The sequence below is a fragment of the Limanda limanda genome, chromosome 23 (genome assembly GCF_963576545.1).
Source record: "Limanda limanda chromosome 23, fLimLim1.1, whole genome shotgun sequence".
NCBI classification, from domain to species: domain Eukaryota; kingdom Metazoa; phylum Chordata; class Actinopteri; order Pleuronectiformes; family Pleuronectidae; genus Limanda; species Limanda limanda.
This window is the reverse complement of record NC_083658.1, coordinates 5,836,333-5,859,158: the sequence shown is the minus strand read 5'-3', so window position 1 is coordinate 5,859,158 and position 22,826 is coordinate 5,836,333. Positions and strand designations below refer to the sequence as shown.

The window sequence follows — 22,826 nt, the reverse complement described above, 5'->3', positions numbered from 1 at the left end:
CCTTTAAGTGTTAGTGACGTGTTCTTTTGCCTCATTGAAAACCTTTAAATGTTTGCAACTAACTCATTTTTCTGTCAGGTCTTCTTCGCCTCTGTGCGCCAAGGAGGTGCCAGCCAGGTGTACTTCATGACCCTGGGACGCACCTCCCTCATGAGCTGGTAGCCGTCGCCCCCCCCCCAACACAGCGCCAGTTACCGTTACCAAGCAGCGACCAACAGACGACGATTGTGACTATGACCGATGGAGAAGAGAGCAGCCTCGAGCCTGAGCCGGAGAAGCATCTCTGCGAAGGGGGAGAAGGTTTCGCTCTCGTCTGCTCGGGGCAAACAAACAACGGATTGGACTGTAATCATGAAAAGAAGCGAGGGATGGGGTGTGTGTTTGTGTGTGTGTGTGTGTGTGTGTGTGTGTGGAGGATCGTTCTGTCTCTGTCCTAGTGTCCGTAAACTGTATTACGCTGACAGAACCCCCCACCCCCCACACCGGCCTCCAGCTTCTCCTCCTCACCCCACCTCCACCCACTCCTCCTCTTCCTCTGCGGGACGTCGGCTCTGTCGCCTGTCGATGGCGATTGATGAAACCTGTTATGTGTCATAGTAGAACTTTGCATCGTGTGTGTGTGTGAACGGAGGCAACACTGAGCATGTGAATGACTGACAATGTGTGTGTTTGTCTGAAGGGACCCGTTCAAGAGGCTAAACGCGACCGCCGGCGTAGTTTTGAAGCCACGCCCTAGATCTCGACGCCGCTCGTGGCTGCGCTTAGTCCAAGGTCCCGTTCGGGTTATAAACAAACTCCTATTCCCTCCATGATAGATTTCCACGTCAAGCATGTCACGACAACACACTCGTTCACAGTCACCGATTTTACTCCCGTAAAAAGATGCTTGACTTGTAAATCTGCCTGCGTCTTCACTTTTTTGCCTTCTCCTCCTTAAAGTGAAGATTTTTTAAGGGACCTTCTCGACGTATCCATTCAACACAGGGTACTGGATTATCAGCGTGTACATACTAACGACATCGACCTCCCCCGGGTTTAACCAACACACTCTCAACTTTTACCACATTGCCTCAAACGTACTGTAGGTTATGTCGGGACGGAAGTAGCCCTGTTTCTGATGGCATGTTGCTTTGGTGTTATTAACTAAATTAGCCCCTGTTTTTAATACACTGTATATTTTCTATGTGACTCGCTGCACATACATGAAGCATAAGAACACACCTGTAGATGAGTTTTAAAGGAAGAATCCACCTTGTTCATCGTCCTCTGTGGTATTTTTCAGGGCTTTCCAGACCCAGAAATGTGACGTCGTCGGGTGGATTTATTTTTCCTTTAACACCATGACATTAGTAGGGCTAGGATAAACTGTGAATTAGACATGCAGGATTAGCAGGTGGCCGTTAACGTAGCATGGACGCCAGCGGGCAGCAGTGGCGCTAAGGGAACGGAGGCAGCGTGCATAGGTGCCACTGAAGCGGGCTGAGAAGAAGCTTTGAACATCACACTCCACATCGAGGAGCGACCAGGTCCACGATCTCCCCAACTCTGTATTAAAGTGCAGCTGAGCGTTGCCTCGGAAACGGTCTCAAGCCGATTTATAGACCGCAAACATCCTCCGTGAACAGCGAAGACGTGTAGATTTTAGTGCCGGAAGTCTGAACCAGCCATGTGATTCACTATTGGACCTCTTGTTTTTTGACATTTTCAGTCAGTCTGGATGGAAAAATACCAATTACACCGGAGCGTCACTCCATCCATGAAATGTATTTTACTTCTTCATTTTATTTCTCTCCCTCACTCATCCTCTGGAACCCGACGCTTTCATTTCACCGTTAGATTTGTCAGATCATCATCCCGTGGCTCCTGCGTCGGTAGGACACAAACAAATGGGATGAATTTCACCTCCTTCAGGTCGACTCGACTCTGGGCTCCTGCTCCGAGGCCGGGGGGGGGGGCGCCTTCACGCGGAACACGGGAACAAGATGCTCTCACTTGTAAAAGCGAGGAAGGGAAGACAAATCACACGTTCTTATAGCAGTGTTACGAAACCACTTCAGACAACAAGAACCAAGCAGCATATTTTCTAACTTGGACTTAGTTTTTAATCTTGTTTCTTGCGATTTTTATTATGTAACCCTTCAGATAATTATGCGACTGCAGTGGTTTTTAAATTTTAATGCAATTATGTTGGAAATGTTTACAGAAGCAATTGTTTTGTCAAACCAATGTGCATCGATATGAATATTTATGGTTTATTTCGAGGGCGGAGTTTTACCCTGTTTTTGTATTTTGCATTATTCCCTTTTTGTACCATCATTTAGACCTTTTCTTTTGTGTGTGTGTACAGGAATAATTGACTTTTGCTCACGTTACGCAAGTCCAGAGTGTGATTTTACTGATTCCTCTACATCCTGCTTAGTGCAGTGTGCCCCTGGCTGTGTGGCAGCGTGGACGGAAAATGTTTTCCACCTGCCAGGTGACATGTTTCCCCTCAAACGTCTCTCTGCCACGCCTCTCTAATTTATGTCCTCTCTGTGTGTACTATGGGAATTACTGTATTTTCCTGAAGGTCTTTTTTTCCATTGAATAAAATGAGAAGTAATTTACAGTGTGGTGTCACGCTTTGTAAAACTGTTCTCGTAAAAAAAATGTAATGTTGGAACCATAACTTTACTGTGTTGGCTAATTTAGTACTGCTAGCGATGCCAAAATTGGGAAATTTATATCTCAAATTTTAAGGTTAAGGCATCAAAACTGCAAAAATACTCCCATTTGAAGCCCTGTACAAAAACTACATTTAAAAGTATATAAAAACTTACAAACCCATATATATAAACAAGACAACGTTTTCTTTTATCTATGACCACTGACACTTTATTACATAATAACTAGTTGATGGGAATAATATGTAATTCATTTGATCACCGAATATAAACTAGAAGGTTTGCATGAATTTTCAGAATTATATTAAATTAAATGTGTCTCACACTGATTCTTTTAAGGCGTCAGAAGCCAAGGCTGCAAACTACTGTGTTATTCTCTAACAAGGTATTTAAAGCATGTTAAATCATCCAGTATCTAAAATCCAAAATATAAAAGTAACCCTTAAGTAAGTCTGTCAAATATATGTAGTAAAGTAGAAAATACAAAGGTTTTCTCTGAAATGTGAATCAAAAGCAGCATAGAATGACACAGACACACTCTCATGGGAATGAACAGGTAATCCAATCCATAACGTTAATATACTGCATGCCGAAGTGTCCTTGGCAAGATACTGAACTCCTAAGTTTGGCAGAACTACAACCACCTATTTATTATTTTAGTTTTTAAATTTATCTTACATAAATTTATGTAAGATATTATGAAATTATTAGGTGGTTGGAGTCCTGCCAATTTTAGGGGTTCAGTATCTTGCCAGGGACACTACAGCATGCAGATGGAGAAGAGAGGGGATTGATCCGGCAACCTTCTTGTTGGAGAATGACCACTCTACCCACTACGCTAATCCTATATTAACGATAAGGATTGGATTACCTGTTCATTGCCATGAGAAACTAAGCACAGGAAGAAGATGGACAAGATGTTTTTCTACTTTACTACATTTATTTTGACAGCCTTACTTAAAAGTTACTTTTATATTTTTTGGATTTTAGATACTGGATGACTTAACATGCTTTAAAAACCTATTGTTTGAGAATAACCCAGTAGTTATCTATTTCTACATTTATTCATTTGTATATCTCTGTATCTATACACTGATTTATTCATTTGTTTATTTATGCATTTCTACATTTAGCAATTAATTTACACATTATTCAGTTATTCCTTCATGTCTGTAGTTTTTGTTCATATGTGTATTTCACACATTTATTTCTGTGTCCATATCTAAATAAGTAGCCTTCACAGCGTCTGCTCTTATTGTGAAGAGCCGCAACGGAAGTGCTCACTCCCGCCAGCTTGCCGCAGCTCGGCCGGGTCACGCCGCACATCCCGCCGGATGTTTTGCGCCGCCACGATGTGACGCGACCGTTCTTCTCCTCCTCATCTTCTCCTCCACATCTTCTCCTCCTTTCTTCTTCCTCCTGTCGGTGCAGGAGGCTCCAGGCAGCGGCTCTTCAGCAGGTGAGTGGCCGCACATCGAGCCCCTCGGAGCGGACTCGTTCCCCCGGAGCAGCCGCAGGTTGGTGTCGGGCTGCAGCTGCAGGAGGTCGTGACGGGGCTGGCTCTTCCACGCCCCTGCGCCCCCCCCCCCCCCCGATACAGTTAGTGTGTTTTCTCACATCACGACCGTGGATTTGCATGTGTTGTTTCACGGGAAGAGGAGGATTTGAAGGAGGTTTCATCCAGGAGGCCTGAGTCGTTCACAGGCTCCCTCTGCTCCCTGCTGGACCCACGGAGGGACTCAGTGTCCCCGGGTCCTCCTCTGTCTGTCCCCGCAGCTGTGGAGCAGATCAGGAGCAGCTCCTGGTGGAGGTGGGGGTCCCAGCAGCTGTCTGCCCCCGGCCCAGGAGGCTCTTAATCCCGTCCTCTCCTTTCACTCCGCTTGGGTTTCACTGATGAGTATGGTTGTGCAAAAACTGCAGTTGTCTTAGGTTAATATAAATCAAATTACTCCTTTTTTTTTAAAATATCGCTGTAGACCCTCCTGAGACCCTCAGCCTCTGCATCTCCTCAGTCTTCCTGGTTTGACTGAGCTGGTGATTGCTGCCATGAGGTCCCCACTTCATCCTCCAGGGGTCAGAGAGAGTGAGAGGTCAGAGGTCACGAGGGCAGGAGGTCTCCTTCTGTTGCCCACAGACCCGGGTCGGTTACAACACGTGTAAATCTTTCCTCCACGTTTGTTTCAACCTCCTTGATGAATCCGATCCAGAAAAACGAAAATTTTTCAAGCCTGACCGATAGAAATCAACCGATATATGAACCTTTCAACAACATTTGTTAAGTTTTCCTTGTGTTATTTACAGAATATTGTGCGTTATCAAGTTTGAACTGGAATTGGACGTCGAACTGCCTTAGCTTTCTTCGTAACTTTGTCGTCGGCGATGTAGAACACTTCTGAAATCTCTCTGATATGTTCTTTTTGGCTTGCTAGCGTCTGTTTTTATAGTATTAGATATATATTTAACATTGTGTAGCAATAAAAACTACGCAACACATCAAGCCTATAGTCGGCGCCCTCTTCTGGACCACGAGGAAAACTACTTCAGATGGCAGGGATGCGTTTCTAGACTTTATCTTGAATCTGATCGCAGGTTGAATTGGGACTTTTTCCTTGTTTTACATATTTAATTGTAAATGTTCATTTAGATTAAAGTTACACTGTGAAATATGAAGCCTGGCCGTTTTATCAAATGTGCAGATCAGCTGATTTATCGTTATATTGAAATGTTTGACTCCCAGATGTCGGTTTGCGTGCTGAAGTCGGCGCTTTAATCACAACACATGCCGAGCTTTATTTTCACTCTCGCTGGAATCCCCGACAAATCCTCACTGCTCGTCTGGCAGAGCTGAACTCGTCTCTCAGCTCCGTGGAACTCGGTGTCCTCAGCGTCCAGAGAGACAGAGGATCATCATCCTGCTGCTGCTGCTGCTGCTGCTGCTCACACCTGTTAGTGCGACAGATGGCTCCTCTGTGTGTGTGTGTCTGTGTGTGTGCGGTTCGATGCCCTGATCTGACTCACGACACATCCTTATTGAATCAGGCCGTTGGTTTTCCTGCTGAACTGAAACACACAGCTCTTCATCGCATGCTTGTGCAGAATCTGGCAAATCCTCTGGAGTTGAATGGAGGAGGTTCGGTTTCCACAGCAGAGTTTACACGTCCGACCTGGAGAATCTCCTTCTGCAGACGTGAAAGACAAACTCCGGTAGAATGTCCAAACCCAAATGTTATGGAGTTCAAAGCGGCTTTTAAGACACATTTTTAAAAACTGTGCTTCCTCTGGACATTAGGTCTGAAATCACCTTCATCTTTTTCAAACTTTTTAACCCATTTTGGCTCAGAATTTTCAAATCAAAATCTGTTTATTGAAGGATTTTCAATATATATATATAAGTGCAATGCTGAATGGACATTACAGAGACAGGAGGTAAACATGAGTATCAACACCAATGTGTCCAGACAGACATGAATTGGGCAATATAACTTCAGGAAAAAAACCAAAACACAAGGTAACAACAGAAGAAGAAAAACAGAAAAAAAAAAAATGCAACGATATACAGAAAAGAAAGAGAATATATCAAATAAAATCTTCAGAATTTTGACGAGTAAAGTGCTTTGTAACTGTGTTTTAAAAGGTGCTATATATATGTATAAATTAGAATGTATACATTATTACAGCTATCCCTTTTTTCTTCATTGGCTTGATTCCCTTATTGCAGCCAGTTCTCTGTCTTTTATATTTAATCTCAAATGTGTATTTCCATCATATTCGGTGCAAAAGCTCAAACATTACTCTATTGGATTTCACATTGATGTGGATTTATTATTATTTAAATCCTCTATATTTGCACATGGGCCCTTAAAGGACAGAAAGCCACAGATCTGTGCTTCCTCCTCCTCTGCCCTAAGTGTGCCAGAACAAAGAGGAGCAGCTCCCCTCCTCATCCTCATCTGGACGTAAAACTTTTTGATGTCCGTGCTCCTTTTCTCCCCCTTTCAGCCGGGGCCACACTCTCCTCTCTCCCCCCCCCTGCACTCTCTTAAAGGCCCCTCTGCTCTTTCAGGCGGACCCCGGGCCCTTTCTTTTCCGCGTTAACCCCCTGCCACCCCCCACCCCCCCCCCCCCCAGCCCGGGACAAAGAGAGGAGTCTGACTGTGGAGCTCTGCAGCCAGGTGTTCTCTATTGCTGCCCCCGGGGCCGTAATGGCAGCAGCCCTCACACTGCAGCTGCCCTCCCCGGCCCCCCCCCATTGTGTGGCTCCATTGTGCGGCCGCCCGCCCCTCGTTGATTCATCGGCCACACAGGGGAAGCCCTTTGAGACCGAGCAGCCTGTGTGTGTGTGTGTGTGTGTTGTGGTGCCCATTGAGTACGCGTGCCTTGGGGAAACTGGGTGTTGCAAGGCATTCGCCCCCAGCAGCCACTCCCCGCCTCCTCCTCCCCCTCGCCGCCTCCACCCGCCTCATTGTGAGGCCGCCGCCGCGCTCTGATTGGTCGGAGGGGCAGCCACTCCAAACCAGGGAATGGGAGACATTGTTGCTCCATCTGTTCTGCGGCTCATTGTCCAACTTTTCCTGCTCCGCCAGGAAAGAGAGGATTGAGCTCTGACTGCCACTAGAGGACGGAGGCTGGAGTCGCTCTGAGCTCCACCCGCAGCTCCATCATCCTTTGGATCTAGATGCTGTGGACGTTTGCAACTTCTTATCTTTATTTCTCACTGTTTTTCGTTTGCTTTAAGGATCTAAATATGACTTTACATCCCTCTCTTGGTTCTTTGTTGATCTGTTAAAACCTGGTGAGTCCCGATCGTTTGCTTCTAATCAAATTTGACACTGAAATTCCCTTTTTTTTTTTGTGGCATTTGAGTGATTTTCTTTAAATTCCTTGTCTGTGCTGCAGCAGTGTTACTTGCATGACAGGTTGCTGCTTCCAAACCGGCAGGGTCTGCAGCTTCATGAATCCCTGACGCAACTCAAATGACTCGACTCCTCTTGAATATACAACTTAAAACAAGGAGGAGAAGATGCAGTGAGTGAGACACTGAGGCCGAGACCTGAACTGTCAGTTTCACCACAACGTGACCTGGAGAGTTTGTCGTGTTGCACCTGCCTGCAGCTGTTCCACTGCCCCAGGGGTAGTTTGAATTTCAAACAGTGTTATCTGTGATGATAGGGGGTCGGGGGTGGGGTTGTGTTGTGTTGTGTTGTTGGGAAGGGGGCGGGGGCGGGGGGTAACAAAAATGCTTTTCAATCTGGGCCGAATTAGGGTGAAGGATGCAAGAGGTTGTTTGGCTCAGGAAGAAAGTGTGTGCTTGCAGTTTTCTCTGTGCACATCTGAGTGTGTGTGTGTGTGTGTGTGTGTGTGTGTGTGTGTGTGTGTGTGTGTGTGTGTGTGTGTGTGTGTGTGTGTGTGTGTGTGTGTGTGTGTGTGTGTGTGTGTGTGTGTGTGTGTGTGTGTGTGTGTGTGTGTGTGTTGGTCTCTGTGTGTGTGTGTTGGTCTCTGTGTGTGTGTGTTGGTCTCTCTGTGTGTGTGTCTGTGTCCCGCTGCGTCTTTCTTGCTGCTCCATTGGCCGTCTGGAGGCAGGGGTGCAGTGTGTTGTGTTTGTGTGTGTGTGTGTGCGGGGGGGGGGAAACACCAGTTGCGAGTACAGCTCAGCAGACATCTGTTGGCCTGCGGCTGGCGGGGAAAGCCACACACACACACACACACACACACACACACACACAGACACACACACACAGACACACACAGATAATATTCCCTCCTCCCCAGCTGATTATTCAGCCTGGGACAGCCCCCCCCTTCCCCCTATTTTTTTTTTAACATAAACTTTTGCACAGTGTCGGGGGTGCAGTGATGTACCGCCAGACAACCCCAACCCCCCCCCCCCCTTCAATCCTATAACCCCTCACTCCCTCCTCTCACTCTCTCTCTCTCTCTCTCTTCAGTTTTACACACTTACACAAAGCTCCCACATACAAAGCTCTGTAAGGACTGTGTTACATATTCATTACTGCCTCCATCAAAGCCTGCAGTGGTGTGTGTGTGTCTGTGTGTGTGTGTGTGTCTGCATGTGTGTGTATGTGTGTGTGGGAGCCACTCAGCTGATGTTTGAAAGATGCACCCACTCACCCCTCAGGTCTGGAGCTGGAGTGAGGAGGTCACTGCTCTGCCGTTGGTCCGTTGAGACGCAGCCGGGACCACACCAGACGATGTCTCCTTTTCAAATTCAAACCATGAAAAGAGTCACATTTAACAGGATTATGATTAGATGTGCAAAGAATGTGACCAAATGGACTGAGATCAATGTGAAATTGAAAAAAAAACACTTGCCAAATGACTAAATATTGATATTCTGTCCCATCGATTGTGTTGTATGTTAATATTTAGTCAGTTTTAGTCGTTAATATCTTCTGAGACTTTTCAATACGTCACCTTTGCCTCTGGCTTTTGTTTATAGTTTTCTAACACTTTATAAACAATAGAGAAATTCGAGCAAATCCATCCATTATCTCTCACACTTAGGGTCACCAGGAGGGCGAGGGGGGGGGTTCACACAGGGAACTTTCTTTCTCTGAACCACCGTGCAAATACAAAACGAGTTAAGAACATTTAAAGCAAGAAAATAACAACAGAAACGTTAAAATTGACAGTGCATTTTAAGATTCAGCCCTAAATGAGATGCATCGGGTTCTCTGTGCACGAGGTTCGACCTGAAACCCTGAAGAAACTTTATTGTTCCTGTCCTGAATCTTTCCCATCATGCACTAGTTATTTGCTGTATCCTTATTTTTATTTTACCTCCGCCAAGAGGATATGTTTTTATTGGCTTTTGTCTGTGTGTAAGAAGGATTATTTAAAAAATACTGAGGTGATTACCATGAAAGTTTACGATGGGGGGGTGTTTGGCCCAAGGATGAAACCATAAACTGATCTGGGATTATCTTTTTTTTTCACTTTCTCTCACAGGGCGAGACAAAGCTGTGGAGTTTTGCGATGATGGTGATGATTTGTAGTTTTTGAAGTTTAATATTTTATTTTCAAAACCATACGACGAAGAGTTTAACATGGTTTTGTGCAGAAAGAAGAATCTGTGCAAGGACATAATAAGATTCGTTGACTATATTTAGAATAGATGTGACCAGATATCTGAAGTTTTCATTACTAATATCGATTGATTGGTCATTGGTGTAATATCGTGTAAGAAATATGAATAGAAATGCACTTTGGATGTGTTGGTTTTAATAGAGAAGGTGGAATTAGTCCCTCCACAGCAGTATGAGCCACTGTGAGTGTGTGTGTGTGTGTGTGTGTGTGTGTGTGTGTGTGTGTGTGTGTGTGTGTGTGTGTGTGTGTGTGTGTGTGTGTGTGTGTGTGTGTGTGTGTGTGTGTGTGTGTGTGTGTGTGTGTGTGTGTGTGTGTGTGTGTGTGTGTGTGTGTGTGTGTGTGTGTGTGTGTGTGTGTGTTTTCCTGTGTGCACGAGCACCATTAACGCCCACAGTGCACACTCCCAGTCCAATTCCACCTCTATTGTCTTGGGCGGGGGGGTGGGGGCTCCAGTAAGGGGACCCTCCCTCCCTCCTCCCCACCACTCGCCGTCTGAACGCCTCTGTCTTGGCATTCGCAAGTGGAGAATGCTTTCAGCAGCTGTAGCCTAGCAACAGCGGCCCCGGCCTTGTTGCTAGGAAGCGGCTTTTTCGTAAAATGCACACTCGTTCCAACCCCACCCCCACCCCCCCCCCCACCACAACCAGGATGTGTGATGACGTACAAAGAGGAGTTCAGCCCAGTAGAACACAACCTCAGATACTGTGACTTTAAACAGCATCTATAATAATAACATAATAGAATCCAGCGGCTCTGTAATCACGCTCCAGCCGAACCTTTGGCTCCAATCACATTAGCCCGTGTCTTCAGTTCCTGAACGCAGCGCCGTGATTGGCTCCCGCAGCCGTGAGCGCCACCCCGGTGGGAAGAAGCATATGGATGCCTAATTACCAGGTGGGGGGCGGGGGGGTGGTGGGGGGGAGGGATGGTCGCGCTCATCGCTAACGGCTTGCTGTCTTCTTTTTTTTGTCAACAGTCCTTCCTCTGTTTCCGTTTAGATTAATGTGCTGTGGCGTGCCCCCCCCCCCACACCCCCCAGTTACAACCCTCTGTGGCCAGACTCCCCCCCCCCCCCACAAAAAAGCGGGGAGTCCATTAATTATGGTGAGGGGGCCCCCCTCCCCAGACTCTTTGTGTCTGCCTCAGTCCCAGACAGAGCCCGCGTGAAAAAGACGACTCAGAGTTCCATGATGGCTTTTGGGAGGGGGGGGGGTATTACCAAGGGAAATTAAAGTGAAGAGTTCGATTTCCCTAAAATGACACCGACTGTTGACTTTACGTGATCCTGTGAGCGGAATGCAAATTCAGACATCGCAAACAAGTTTTTTCATGACCGGTGGCTTTTGTATCAAACTTAATGTCGTCACCGCAAATATTTGCCGTCTCATATTACCAGATTTGCATTTTAGAACCAGTACGAACGATTATTGAAATTGTCAAATATATGACTTTATTTATAGAGCACTTTACATAAATAATAATGTTAACAATAATATAGGTAAATATCAGTAATAGCCTGGCACCCGAAGTAAACTTAGGTTTATCCCTTCCAATGAAATACCTTTTTTTAGCCGTTACTTAAAAAGTTGCAGTATTACTTCTAATATCCTCTCGTTGAAGTCACTGTCCATCTCTGGGATTCATCCGCCCACAGTTTTTTTGCTCTTTTATTTATTTCTGGTCTCCACATACTGAGTTTCTGTTTTTTCTCCAAATGGGTTAGATCTCTCTCTGCAGCAGATCTGTGTATTCTCAGTGACACGGTCTGTTAACCCTGACCTGCTTGAATCAACATCGTTGGGTCTTTGCAAACAGAAATGACGTCCGTGCGTATTTGCATACAGAGCCGGGAAGTGAGATCCGTGTGGTCACAGGAGACGAGAGAACACGCTCCTCACTTCACTCTCACGTTCCTCTCTCTCTTCAGACGCCAATGACTCCAGCTTCGTGAGAGGGCATCCATCCTCCGGTGTGCTGGATGTCTGTGACAGATCCATGGGTCAGAAGGACCATGTGGAGGCGGGGCCAGGCCACATGCTCGACCCCGAGCCGGATCTGGAGTACCTCCACGTAGCCGGGGCCGAGCGGCAGGCTGGCGGCGCCGACGGAGCGCCTGCTATGGAGGAGCAGGGGGAGGGCTCCAGTAGCAGCAGCAGCACCGCCGAGTCCCCCCCGCCGGCCGCAGCGGAGGGAAGTGCCGGGCCCGACGCCGAGTGCGAGCCGGCGTCCTCGTCCTGCTCCGCCCTCGCTGCCGACCCGGACGGAGGAGAGGGAGCATCCGCTCACTCTAAGAACGCCCACCAGCCACTCTGTCGCACGCAGTGTGTGGACTTAGGCACCGAGGGGCCGCCCGAGCCCCCCGAGCCCCCAGCGGAACTCTCACCAGAGCGTGAACCTGATGCTCCGTCGGCGCAGACCCCACCCGGCTCCCCGTGTAAGAACACCCCCGAGCCTCGGCCCGGTACCTCCGAATCCAGGCCGGCGTCCGAGGCCGGCGGGAAGGAGTACCAGGCTAAGCTGGAGTTTGCCCTGAAGCTGGGTTACTCTGAGGAGACGGTGCGACTGGTGCTGTCCAAGCTGGGCCCGGACACCCTCATCAACGACATACTGGGCGAGCTGGTCAAACTGGGAACCAAGTCGGACAGCGAGCAGCCGGCCGGGTCGCTGGCCTCCGCCTCGTCCTCTTCATCCTCCTCGTCGTCCTGCGGCTGCTCCGATTTGCTGGACAGCCAGAGGTCGGACTCGCCCTGCCTCTCGGACTCCGTGTGCGACCAGGACAACCTGCGGCCGGTCGTGCTGGACGGGAGCAACGTCGCCATGAGGTCAGCGGGCGCCAGGCACCGACTTTCACTTTATAACAACTTATAACGACTCAATCTTATTCGTGTGGTTCGGTTCAGTCACTGTAAAATGACACCAGCTAAAACCCCCGAAACATTCATACATTTGCTAATACCCTCCGCCTTTTTCCACCTTGTAGTCATGGCAACAAGGAAGTGTTTTCGTGCCAGGGCATCCAGCTGGCGGTGGACTGGTTCCTGGAGCGAGGCCATCATGACATCACAGTGTTTGTGCCGGCGTGGAGGAAGGAGCAGTCCCGGCCCGATGCCCCCATAACAGGTGAGTGAGACGCTGTGTGACGCAAAATAACACACACACAGACACACACACACACACACACACACACAGACACACACAGTCTGTGCAGATTGTTGTAACCTCACTGTAACGCCCCCCCTCCCCACACCTCCACAGATCAGGATATCTTGCGTCGCCTGGAGAAAGAAAAGATTCTGGTCTTCACTCCCTCGCGGCGCGTCCAAGGCCGGCGCGTCGTCTGCTATGACGACCGCTTCATTGTCAAGCTGGCGTATGAGTCAGACGGCATCATCGTCTCCAACGACAACTACCGGGACCTGGCTAACGAGAGGCCCGAGTGGAAGAAGTTCATCGACGAGCGGCTGCTCATGTACTCCTTCGTCAACGACAAGTAGGATGGGAGGGGTTAGCGAGGGACAGCTTTTGTCCAAGTGATAATAGACCTCGGTGGAAGAGTTGGAACTGAATGAAATATGAGCGATTTATATGCGACTAAGATTGGATTTAACAAAAGCCACAACAATTCCCAATTCTCACTTGGTTTTAGATGCAGAATTACATCTTATTTGATTCTGTCTACAGCTCTTTCCTTTCCTGTTCCCTCAAACTATTTACTGAAGGAATTATAGCAACCGAAACAACATTATCCATATCATCATTATCATTTCCACTGATACATGAGAAGGCAAGTTATATGATCCGTATGTGCCGGTGCACCGTGTCACACCGGTGCCACAGGCTACCACAGGAGCCCTAATGCTAAATCCCTCTCTGGTACCGTCTCTCAGGTTCATGCCCCCGGACGACCCTCTCGGCCGTCATGGCCCCTCGTTAGACAACTTCCTGAGGAAGAGACCCATCATGCCTGAGCAGAAGAAACAGCCTTGTCCATATGGTGGGAGCACACACACAAACACACACACACACACACACACACACACACACACACACACACACACACACACACACACACACACACACACACACACACACACATGTTGTGCATCTAAAAGTGCACAAGGAAATGAGTCAAAGAGCTTGAACAATTCCCCAGGTCACATATTGACTCGTGTTACGCAATGTTTGCTGTAATGCTTATTAAAATGAGACTTTCTGGTTCTGTGTTTCAGGAAAAAAGTGCACTTATGGCCACAAGTGTAAGTACTACCACCCGGAGCGAGGTGCGCAGCCCCAGCGCGCCGTGGCCGACGAGCTGCGAGCCAGCGCCAAGACCTGCGTCACCGTGAAGAACCAGGGCGACGCCGGGCTGGTGAAGAGCCACAGCGTGCCAGCTGGCAGCATCGAGGCAAAGAAAGGGGCCACGAAGAGGCAGTCGGACCCCAGCATCCGAGCGCTGTCCTACAGCGACGCTGAGGAGAAGCTGCTGGCCAAAGGGAGGCTGGAGAGCCAGAAGAGCAGCTTGTGTGGCGGCAGCAGTAGCAGTTCCAGTGGCAGCGGCAGCTGCGTCACCATGTCCCCGGCCCCGGGGGGGCCTCCATCCAGCCTTAACCTCCCCCAGGACCACCAGTCCAGAGCAGTCCCTCCTCACAGTCACCTCCCAGCCCCCGGCCACGACCTCTACCCTCACTGTGAGTCCCCCGACCTCAGCTACTACTCCGTGACCCGTGCCTACTCCGGCCTGAGCCTGTCCTCCAGACGCAGCCCGGACTGTCGCTTCCCTAACGACACCGACCTGCGGCTCGGCTCCTTCGGCTCCGCGGGCTCCGCCGGCTCCGAGTGCGGCAGCGAGAGCAGCACCAGTTGCGGCAGCAGCTGCGACTCGTACAGCGAGAGGCCGTGCCCCGTCTGCCCCCCCGACACCTTACTGGAAGACAACATGCATTTCGCGAACCCCCACAGCCGCCTGTATCCCCACCACGCTGCAACCAGCCATGAACTCTGTGGTCTCCACCCGGCCGATTACACAAACCTCCCACACGGCCACGCGAGCAGCACCAGCCTCCACAGTTACCACCTGGGCCTGACCCGCGGCCAGAGCTGCTCTCACGATCAACCTCCGTCAGAGGCTCTGCCGAAGCGTCCTCTCTACCCCTTACCCCCCCATCTCCAGCACCAGCCGCTGACCGCACGCTCCAGCTGCCCGGGCGACTACCACTCCCTGCCGCAGCCCAACCCCCACCCCCCCGGCTCTCCTCTGGGCCGCTGCCTGGCCCCCACTCGAGCAGAGAGCGTGTCGGACTCGCATCTGTACGAGCACCACCACCACCGACCCAAAGCTCTGCCCGGCTGGGACACGTACTACAGGCAGCCGCTGCCGCCGTCCAGGTACGAGCCGTCGGCCTATCAGAGCCTCCCGGACACACGCCAGTCGGCCTGGCACACGCCTCCCTGGGCGCAGGACGGGTACGCCCAGCACCACTCCTCTCACCCGGCGCTCCACCCGTCCCCGACACATTACCACAACCACCCGCCACCTCCCGCCCACTCCCCTCACCCGCCTCACCCCTCCAGCACCCCTCTCCCCCCCTACGCTCCGCACGGCGCTCACCTGGCGCTGCCCTCCCACGCCCCTCCCTCCTACATGCCACACCCCTCGGAGTCCCCGGCGCACAGCTGCTACGGGGACGTGAGGGAGAAGGTGTTCATCAACCTGTGCAACATCTTTCCCTCGGAGCTGGTGAGCCGGGTGATGGCCCGGAGCCCCCACGTCACGGACCCCCAGCAGCTGGCGGCCGCCATCCTGTCGGAGAAGGCTCAGACGGGCTACTGAGGAATGAAGGAGACTAAGACAATAAAAAAAACCTGGTTTGCATCAGCAGACAAACATGAATTTGCCTTTAAAACTCTTGGAAGCATGGTGGAACCCTGGAATGCAAGGAGAGCATGTTCTCGTCTTACGAAGTTGCTGAAGATAATCCAAACCCCAGCTGGAGTCACTGTGCAGCGGCAACTGAATCCACTCGTGTGGAAATCTGTGACTTTTACAAAAAGTGCAACTTGAGAAGATTGTTCTACGCGAGCTCGATTGTCATTTCAGTTTCTTTTATTTATCTTCCGTAGCTCCCCATGAAGGACTGCATCCGGGCTTTAAGGCACTTTTTTTATTTTACAGCCCCGATCCTAAGGTGTTTGTTTCACATCCAAAGCGACTGACATGAAGGGTCATTTCATTAATGACCCACGATGTGCACTGTAAACTTCCTCCCAGACCCGAGTCAAGCAGTGTTTGGAAAAATGTTTTTCTCGCACGTGTGTAGCACCAGATTTTCTATTCACAGCCGTAAATATTCAAACTTCACTTTGCAAAATCCCATCTGTTTCAAACGACTATTGAGACCGAGGTCTGTGTATTATATTAACCTCTTCCTGTGTGTTGTGCAGCTGTTGTGTGTTTTTTTTCCACGTCGGTGAAGACACTCGTCTTGTCCGAGGCGGTGGCAGTGTTTCGGTCAGAGCTGTAGAGATGGGTGACCCTGTCGTGTGTACCTTAGTTTTAGTAAGGGACATCTCTCTCTTTCTCTTTCTCTATCTCTATCTCTTTCTCTCTCTCTCTCTCCCTGGCCCCTTTTATTCCGGGTCCGCTCTGGTTTCTGCCACAGACAGGGATCAACCTCGACACCAGTCAACGGAACGTGCACGTACTGTACATATATTTAACCGAACCCCTCCCTCCCCCCTGCTGTGCTATCGGCGAACCTCCCACCGCTGTCTGTAGCAGATCCCAGCTGAACCCGTGCTAGACAGAGAAAAACCTTGTTTGATACAAATTGTATCATGAACTAAGTCGCTGATGCTCCACACAGTACACGGACTATTTATCGACCTCTCTCTGTGTATCGCGTGATGATGAAGTGCGTTGCAAACATCTTTTAATCTGAGCTTTGAGACAATTACTTCAAATATGTTATGAAGCGGGAGGAGTTGTGTGCCTACTATGTTTAGGGCGTCTCGACTTCTTCTTCTCTCTGTGCTTTTTGGGTTTGAAGCTGGCTTTTATTTTACAGGAGCTCCAGTTCAACCAGCGAGACGTCTTGTTTTGTTTAGTTTCACTGGCTGACGGGACGAAACGGCCCATTTGAGAATGAAGGTGAATTATTTCAAGTTTCTTTTTAGCCTCGATGTGGATAAGTCACATTATCAAACTGATTTATTCCCAGTAGCAAAGTATTTCTATAATTCATTAATTTAGGGGACAATTCCCCCAACATGTGTAATGAGTTCAATTTTTACATTTGAGTCAATCTTTAACGGCGGCTGTTTTGTGTGTCTGCAACACTGCAACACTGAGTTGAGCCCAAAGTCGCCGCCTGACTGAACTGACGTCGACACTGAGCTCGTCGTGCGGTTCATCACAAGCCAGCTACGTAAAGCCCTCTGGTTTCTTTCCTGTCCGACGTGTCACATTGTACAACTGTCGACTGAGTGTACAACAACACGTGCTGTTGATATGAGGGAACCTTTGTGTGTATTGAAGAAGCGCCTCCTCTCTGGCCTCCTGACACCGTGTGTCAGCGTGGCACCTGAGCGTGGGCCCAAAGTAATGCCTCTTCATGGCATTGTGCTTATGACACATCCAATACTCTGAACTATGTTCAGCTAACTGTTAAGCATGTTTTGATTTGTTTTGATTTTCTGCATGTATTTAATTTGTGTACAAAGCTGTGTATTTGCATTTACGAGCCATCTGTGGTACTTCAGACTCGCTGTTGAGATGCTTCTAGGTTCACTTGTACACAAATGTGGTTGTTAATGTTTTCTTTGTTAATGTTTCATTTCATCAAGTGTTAGTGTTCAGTGAAGCACCCGTCTTTAACAGAATATTCAAGTCAGGGCATAATGCTATCTTGTTTTCTGTAGGATCAGGAAGCTTTGTCCGACATTGTTTTGTTAAGTGCACTCTGCCATAGATAGTAATAATAAATTATCAATTGACTTGTTTGCTCTAGATGTTAAAGATCTATACAGAGTCCCTTGTTTCAAACTGGATCTACATTTTGCCAGTAGAAATACAGCATAACTGTTTGTAAGATTCTCAACTGTACCTGTGGTTGTTCATTAAAGAGAGTACTGCTACCAAGGGCCTTTGGTTTCAATGATCACACGTGAGAATACATTATGTACATTAATCACATCTACAGAACTGCAGCTGCTTGACCAAACACATCTGAAGTTCCTCTCGTGAAGTTTTACACTGTTTCATCAGGATGTTGGACTAAAGAGATTTACATGTTCATTCCTAGTTTTTTTAAATACTTATATTTAAAGTATTGCATGTTACTTATTACTTGCTGATCATCTTATCTTATCCTCTATCAAACTGAGTTACTTCCCTGGACACCGGTGCTGCAGCAAGGCAGACATCCCATAAACAGATGTATAAAGATAATACTTTTTAAACTTAAAAACGAATTGTTCTGCTTTTATTTACTTACAAAGATATTCTTACCTGGGAATTTTTTTTTTTTAGAAATAATTAAAAAACGAATAATTATCATATGTAAACAATGCAATGCATCATGGTATATGGGAAGTCGTGTGCTGTTTACGGAAGAGCTCCTCCAGCTGGAAACCATGGTAACGGTCAACCTGTCCACTCACGCACCTGTCCTTGATGAGTGTTCACGCAGACATTTTGAGAGACGTCATGAAGCCCTGACGAGAGACGTCATGGCGCCCTAAAGAGTGACGTCAGGAGCCCTAAAGAGAGACGTCATGAAGCCCTAGAGAGAGACGTCATGAAGACCTAAAGAGAGACGTCATGAAGCCCTAGAGGGAGACGTCATGAAGCCCTAAAGAGAGACGTCATGGAGCCCTAAAGAGAGACGTCATGAAGCCCTAAAGAGAGACGTCATGAAGACCTAAAGAGAGACGTCATGAAGCCCTAAAGAGAGACGTCATGAAGCCCTAAAGAGAGACGTCATGGAGCCCTAAAGAGAGACGTCATTGCGCCCTAAAGAGTGACGTCATGGAGCCCTGAAGAGAGACGTCATAAAGCCCTAAAGAGAGACGTCATGAAGCCCTAAAGAGTGACGTCATGGAGCCCTGAAGAGAGACGTCATAAAGCCCTAGAGAGAGACGTCATGAAGCCCTAAAGAGAGACGTCATGGAGCCCTAAAGAGAGACGTCATGAAGCCCTAAAGAGTGACGTCATGAAGCCCTAAAGAGAGACGTCATGAAGCCCTAAAGAGAGACGTCATGGAGCCCTAAAGAGAGACGTCATGAAGCCCTAAAGAGTGACGTCATGGAGCCCTAAAGAGAGACGTCATGAAGCCCTAAAGAGTGACGTCATGGAGCCCTAAAGAGAGACGTCATGAAGCCCAGCTCGAGTTAAGTGTTTGATTTTATTATGAGCTGCCGCCGAGCAGCTTCACTTCAACATGAACCAGTATTTCTACTTGTAATTTGTCTGTGTTGTTGTGTGTGTGCTCGTTGACCTGTTCAATATGTGAAGGCTATCTGTATGTTATGTGTGTCTGTGTGTGTGTGTGTGTGTGTCCTCCACTTTCACATTAAAGAGCCAACAACCCAGAGACAGAGGATGAAGTGTCTCTGGTCAAGTTGCTCAGTCTGTCAGAGGATGGTCTTGCACATCTGAGGTTGTGGGTTCAATTCTTGTGGGAGCCAGTGAATGTTCTAAGTCTGATGAGACAGTTGAAAGCTTCATGAGAGGATCTGTGTATGTGTTGGGTCAAGGAGCTCAGTCAGACGACAGCAGTCTGTTCATTCTGTAGATGTGAGTTCAAGTCTTGTTCATGAAAACCTTGAGGATGCAGGTTTGATCTTTATGTGCTGGGAGTTTGAAGTGAAAAGTTAAAGAACTTACAAACAAATGAACAGATTTTTCATGCTTACAATTGTATGCTAACATGTTATAATGTAATGCGAAGAGTCAGAATATCACATATTTTGGACACTGCTGTCCAAAATATATGTGAGACATTCATTGTCAAAATTACAAGTTCATTTTTGGGGGAATTAAAGAGTATAACTTGTGCCTGAGCAAAATAAAAATCTGATACAATAAAAAGATTAAAGATTAGATGAAGATTAGATTGTTACCAAATAATATCATAGTTTCTTATAGACTATATATAATCTTATAAATGATATATAGTTACGATGGAGCAGGGAGCTCAAACAGTAAAATGAACTGATTGAATAAAGGTTAAATTAGAACTGGGTAATAAAACAATAACAATAATTAGGTCTAATATATAAATATGATTGTTATGCATTGCACAAACCCACTTTTACATTTAAACAATGAAAAATCTGCAGCGACAAGTCAAACACACAGAAGATCTGATAAATGTGTTGATATTTGAAGTAGTAGTCACCAGATGATGGGTTGGCTGCATTTACTTATTCTAGCCACAAGATGGCATCAAAGACCACTCTACTCATCTGACACTGTTCCACGAATGAAACAGTTCCTGTGATGACAGACTTTGAATGACTTATCTCGCGATGACGAGTTATTTATCCCATTATCCCTGGAAAACAAAGGGTCTTTATCTCGAGATAATGACGAGATAAATAAAATTAACTTGTTATCACAGGAAAACAGAGGAAATATAATGTATGAATCCATGTCGTTTAGTGCTTATGTACTTTAATATCACAAATACAAAACTTCTTACCATCATCAGAAACAATAATTAAGAACCATCTTCTGTCTTGAAGGCTTCTTATTTTTTTTCTCAATGTCATAAGACTTAACTATGCTTTTTAGGAGCTGTTAAAAGTTTTTTTTTTTAAATATTATAATATATACCTCAAAACACTTTAGAAGTAAACAGCAGATTTGTGGAATAAAGAACCCAAAACACACTTTATTGCATCGGTGATATGAAATAATCCAAATGAGTCAAATGTTCAAAATTTAAAACTTTTATTTGTGAACCAATGGAATGAACTGCAATCCATCTTTGCCTTCTATCTTAAAGAGCACTAACATGAGCAAGGGGGGGGTGGGGGGGCATAACATGACAGCTGGTGGCAGAATAGGCATCATCAGACGCTGGCTTCATTGGAGGGGACAGGCAGGATGACAACAACTGAGGCCTTGCAGCTCCACTGTGGAGGTTCGGGGGTGTGGGCTTGTCAACAGGAGTTTTCCCCTCCAATGAAGCAATGCGTGCTGCAGATTTAGGGGAATACAAAAATATAAGCTGGAAGCGCAGGACCTTGTCTGTTTCTTTTCCCAACCTGCTATGGCAAACACAACGCTAACAACGAAACACTGGAGTTAAACACAAAAGGCAGGTTTCAGTGTCCCGTTTCATACAAGTGCTTTAAAACTCATTTTAAAAACAAACAAACGTCAAACTACTACACCAGCTGTCAGGTGATCGCGCAACAAATAAACATTTCTCATATTGTTAATAAAAATAAATGGAAAACAAATGCACCCTGGGACGTATTAGCCAGCCCACAAAAAGTCAGTTTAACGCCTGAGCACTAACGATGTGGTTAGATGGGAATTTTTAAGATTTCAGGGGTAGAAATTGGCCAAATTCTCCCTTTTCATTCTGGAGAGATTTGCAGAAATCCCTTCACATTAAGAGGAACTAACACAGGCCTCTTCAGCTCCAATAAATTCATTTCAGGTCTTAAAAGTGGGAATTGTTAAAGAGGAGAAAAGGTTCCAACTGACACTTAAGGCCATTTTAATTAATTTACATGAAAGCCTTCTTTTCGAGGTCTCAGGTCCAGTCACACTTCACAGGGCCCAGTCAGGGGACAGTGAAATAACCTCTGAAAAATCTGTTTACAGTCCGTCACCGATCTGATGCTTGCAACATTATTACATTCGCCTTCCTCATTGTTTTGGGGGATTTCCTCTCAGGCGAAAATGAGAAGGAATAAAAAACATCTGAGGGAGCAGGGAGAGACCACCGAGTAAATATAGCTTCATATGTAAGAAATAACACTTTGTCAAAACTAGCCCAAGCATGTAACAGCAACCGAAATAAATCATGACCTTATGTTTTGGAAAGAGGGGGGGGGGTTGGACACACAACCGCACAGTACACAGACACACATTCACAGTGTTTGACTGTCAGTCACCACTACTAACATTACTGAGGTAGAGATTTGTCCAGGATCGAGGACTGATGTTTTCATGAGCTCCCCAGCCAGAGAAGTGCCAGGCTTCAGCTTCCACACCTGTACACATTCATATATAGACATACACACAGACACACACACATAACAATCATACAGTCGGACAGACACGAGCAGCACAGACGCGACACTTGTCTTGTCTGTTCTGTCTGTCTGTTAAACTCCCTGGGATCCTCTGTGTGCTGGTAGGCAGAGAAAACCATCTGTGGTGACTGGGAATGAAACACTGGGATGCAACAGGGAACACACACACACACACACACACACACAAACAGACACACGGCTACACAACTACCAATTAGCTTATCTCCGTAACACTTTTAAGCTTGAGGGCGACAGCTCAGTGGCACAAGCTCGGTACATGAGGTCCTATCACCTGTGCATGTGAAAAAACACTTTCCCTTTGTTACCTTTGCTACATTCGTTCATCAGAACCTGTCATGTGACCAGTCGGGCGTCAATTCTCCCCGTGAGGCTACGCTCACTTCAATTTCATTAACGAAAAGGATTTACGATCCAAATTGGAAAATATCACTCTTCAAGTTATTCAGCCTCAAATGAAACTATTAAAATACTGCAGTGTCTTTGCAGAGAAACCTACTGATGAGAAAAAGTGAATTAGCATATTTAGCATGTGAAACGTGACCTGATGTAACATGAATGACCTCATTTATTCCCAAACTCCTCATGGTGTTGGACAGACAAACTAAAACAAAGGGCGCCATCGATAAAACGAGTCAAACAAAAAGCAGAGGACATGAACTTAAAAACAACTGAAGATATGGATTCATACTAAAGCTTTGCATACAAGTCGTGAGGCAAAATAAAGGAGCTTTCTATGGCCCTGTTTACTCAAAATAAAAAGAAAACTTC

At 47.1% G+C, this 22,826-nt stretch overlaps 2 protein-coding genes across 3 annotated transcripts in view; both read left to right on the top strand.

Annotated features, from left to right (window-relative positions):
* The window catches only part of LOC132996527 (mitogen-activated protein kinase kinase kinase kinase 4-like), a 30,203-nt gene extending 27,595 nt beyond the window's left edge, over positions 1 to 2,608 (top strand). For both annotated transcript variants that reach the window (XM_061066821.1, XM_061066820.1), the window contains one exon: positions 79 to 2,608. In XM_061066821.1, the coding sequence (XP_060922804.1) occupies positions 79 to 162 (84 nt within the window). In that variant the 3' untranslated portion in view covers positions 163 to 2,608. The remainder of the gene's footprint in view (positions 1 to 78) is intronic.
* Positions 2,609 to 4,099: 1,491 nt separating this feature from the next.
* Positions 4,100 to 17,904, top strand: LOC132996468 (probable ribonuclease ZC3H12C). The gene is made up of 6 exons (XM_061066751.1): positions 4,100 to 4,122; positions 11,695 to 12,589; positions 12,748 to 12,887; positions 13,023 to 13,257; positions 13,655 to 13,761; positions 13,997 to 17,904. The coding sequence occupies exons 2-6, from the start codon at positions 11,763 to 11,765 to the stop codon at positions 15,595 to 15,597; spliced, it is 2,910 nt and encodes a 969-aa protein (XP_060922734.1). The 5' UTR covers positions 4,100 to 4,122; positions 11,695 to 11,762; the 3' UTR covers positions 15,598 to 17,904.
* Positions 17,905 to 22,826: the final 4,922 nt, after the last annotated feature.

What these genes read in the sequence shown, in the direction of transcription:
- LOC132996468 (XM_061066751.1), top strand. Translation starts at nt 11,763, where the DNA reads ATGGGTCAGAAGGACCATGTGGAGGCGGGGCCAGGCCACATGCTCGAC. An exon ending in GGGAGCAACGTCGCCATGAG is followed by an intron (nt 12,590 to 12,747) that starts GTCAGCGGGCGC and finishes TCCACCTTGTAG; the next exon opens with TCATGGCAACAAGGAAGTGT. An exon ending in TACTCCTTCGTCAACGACAA is followed by an intron (nt 13,258 to 13,654) that starts GTAGGATGGGAG and finishes ACCGTCTCTCAG; the next exon opens with GTTCATGCCCCCGGACGACC.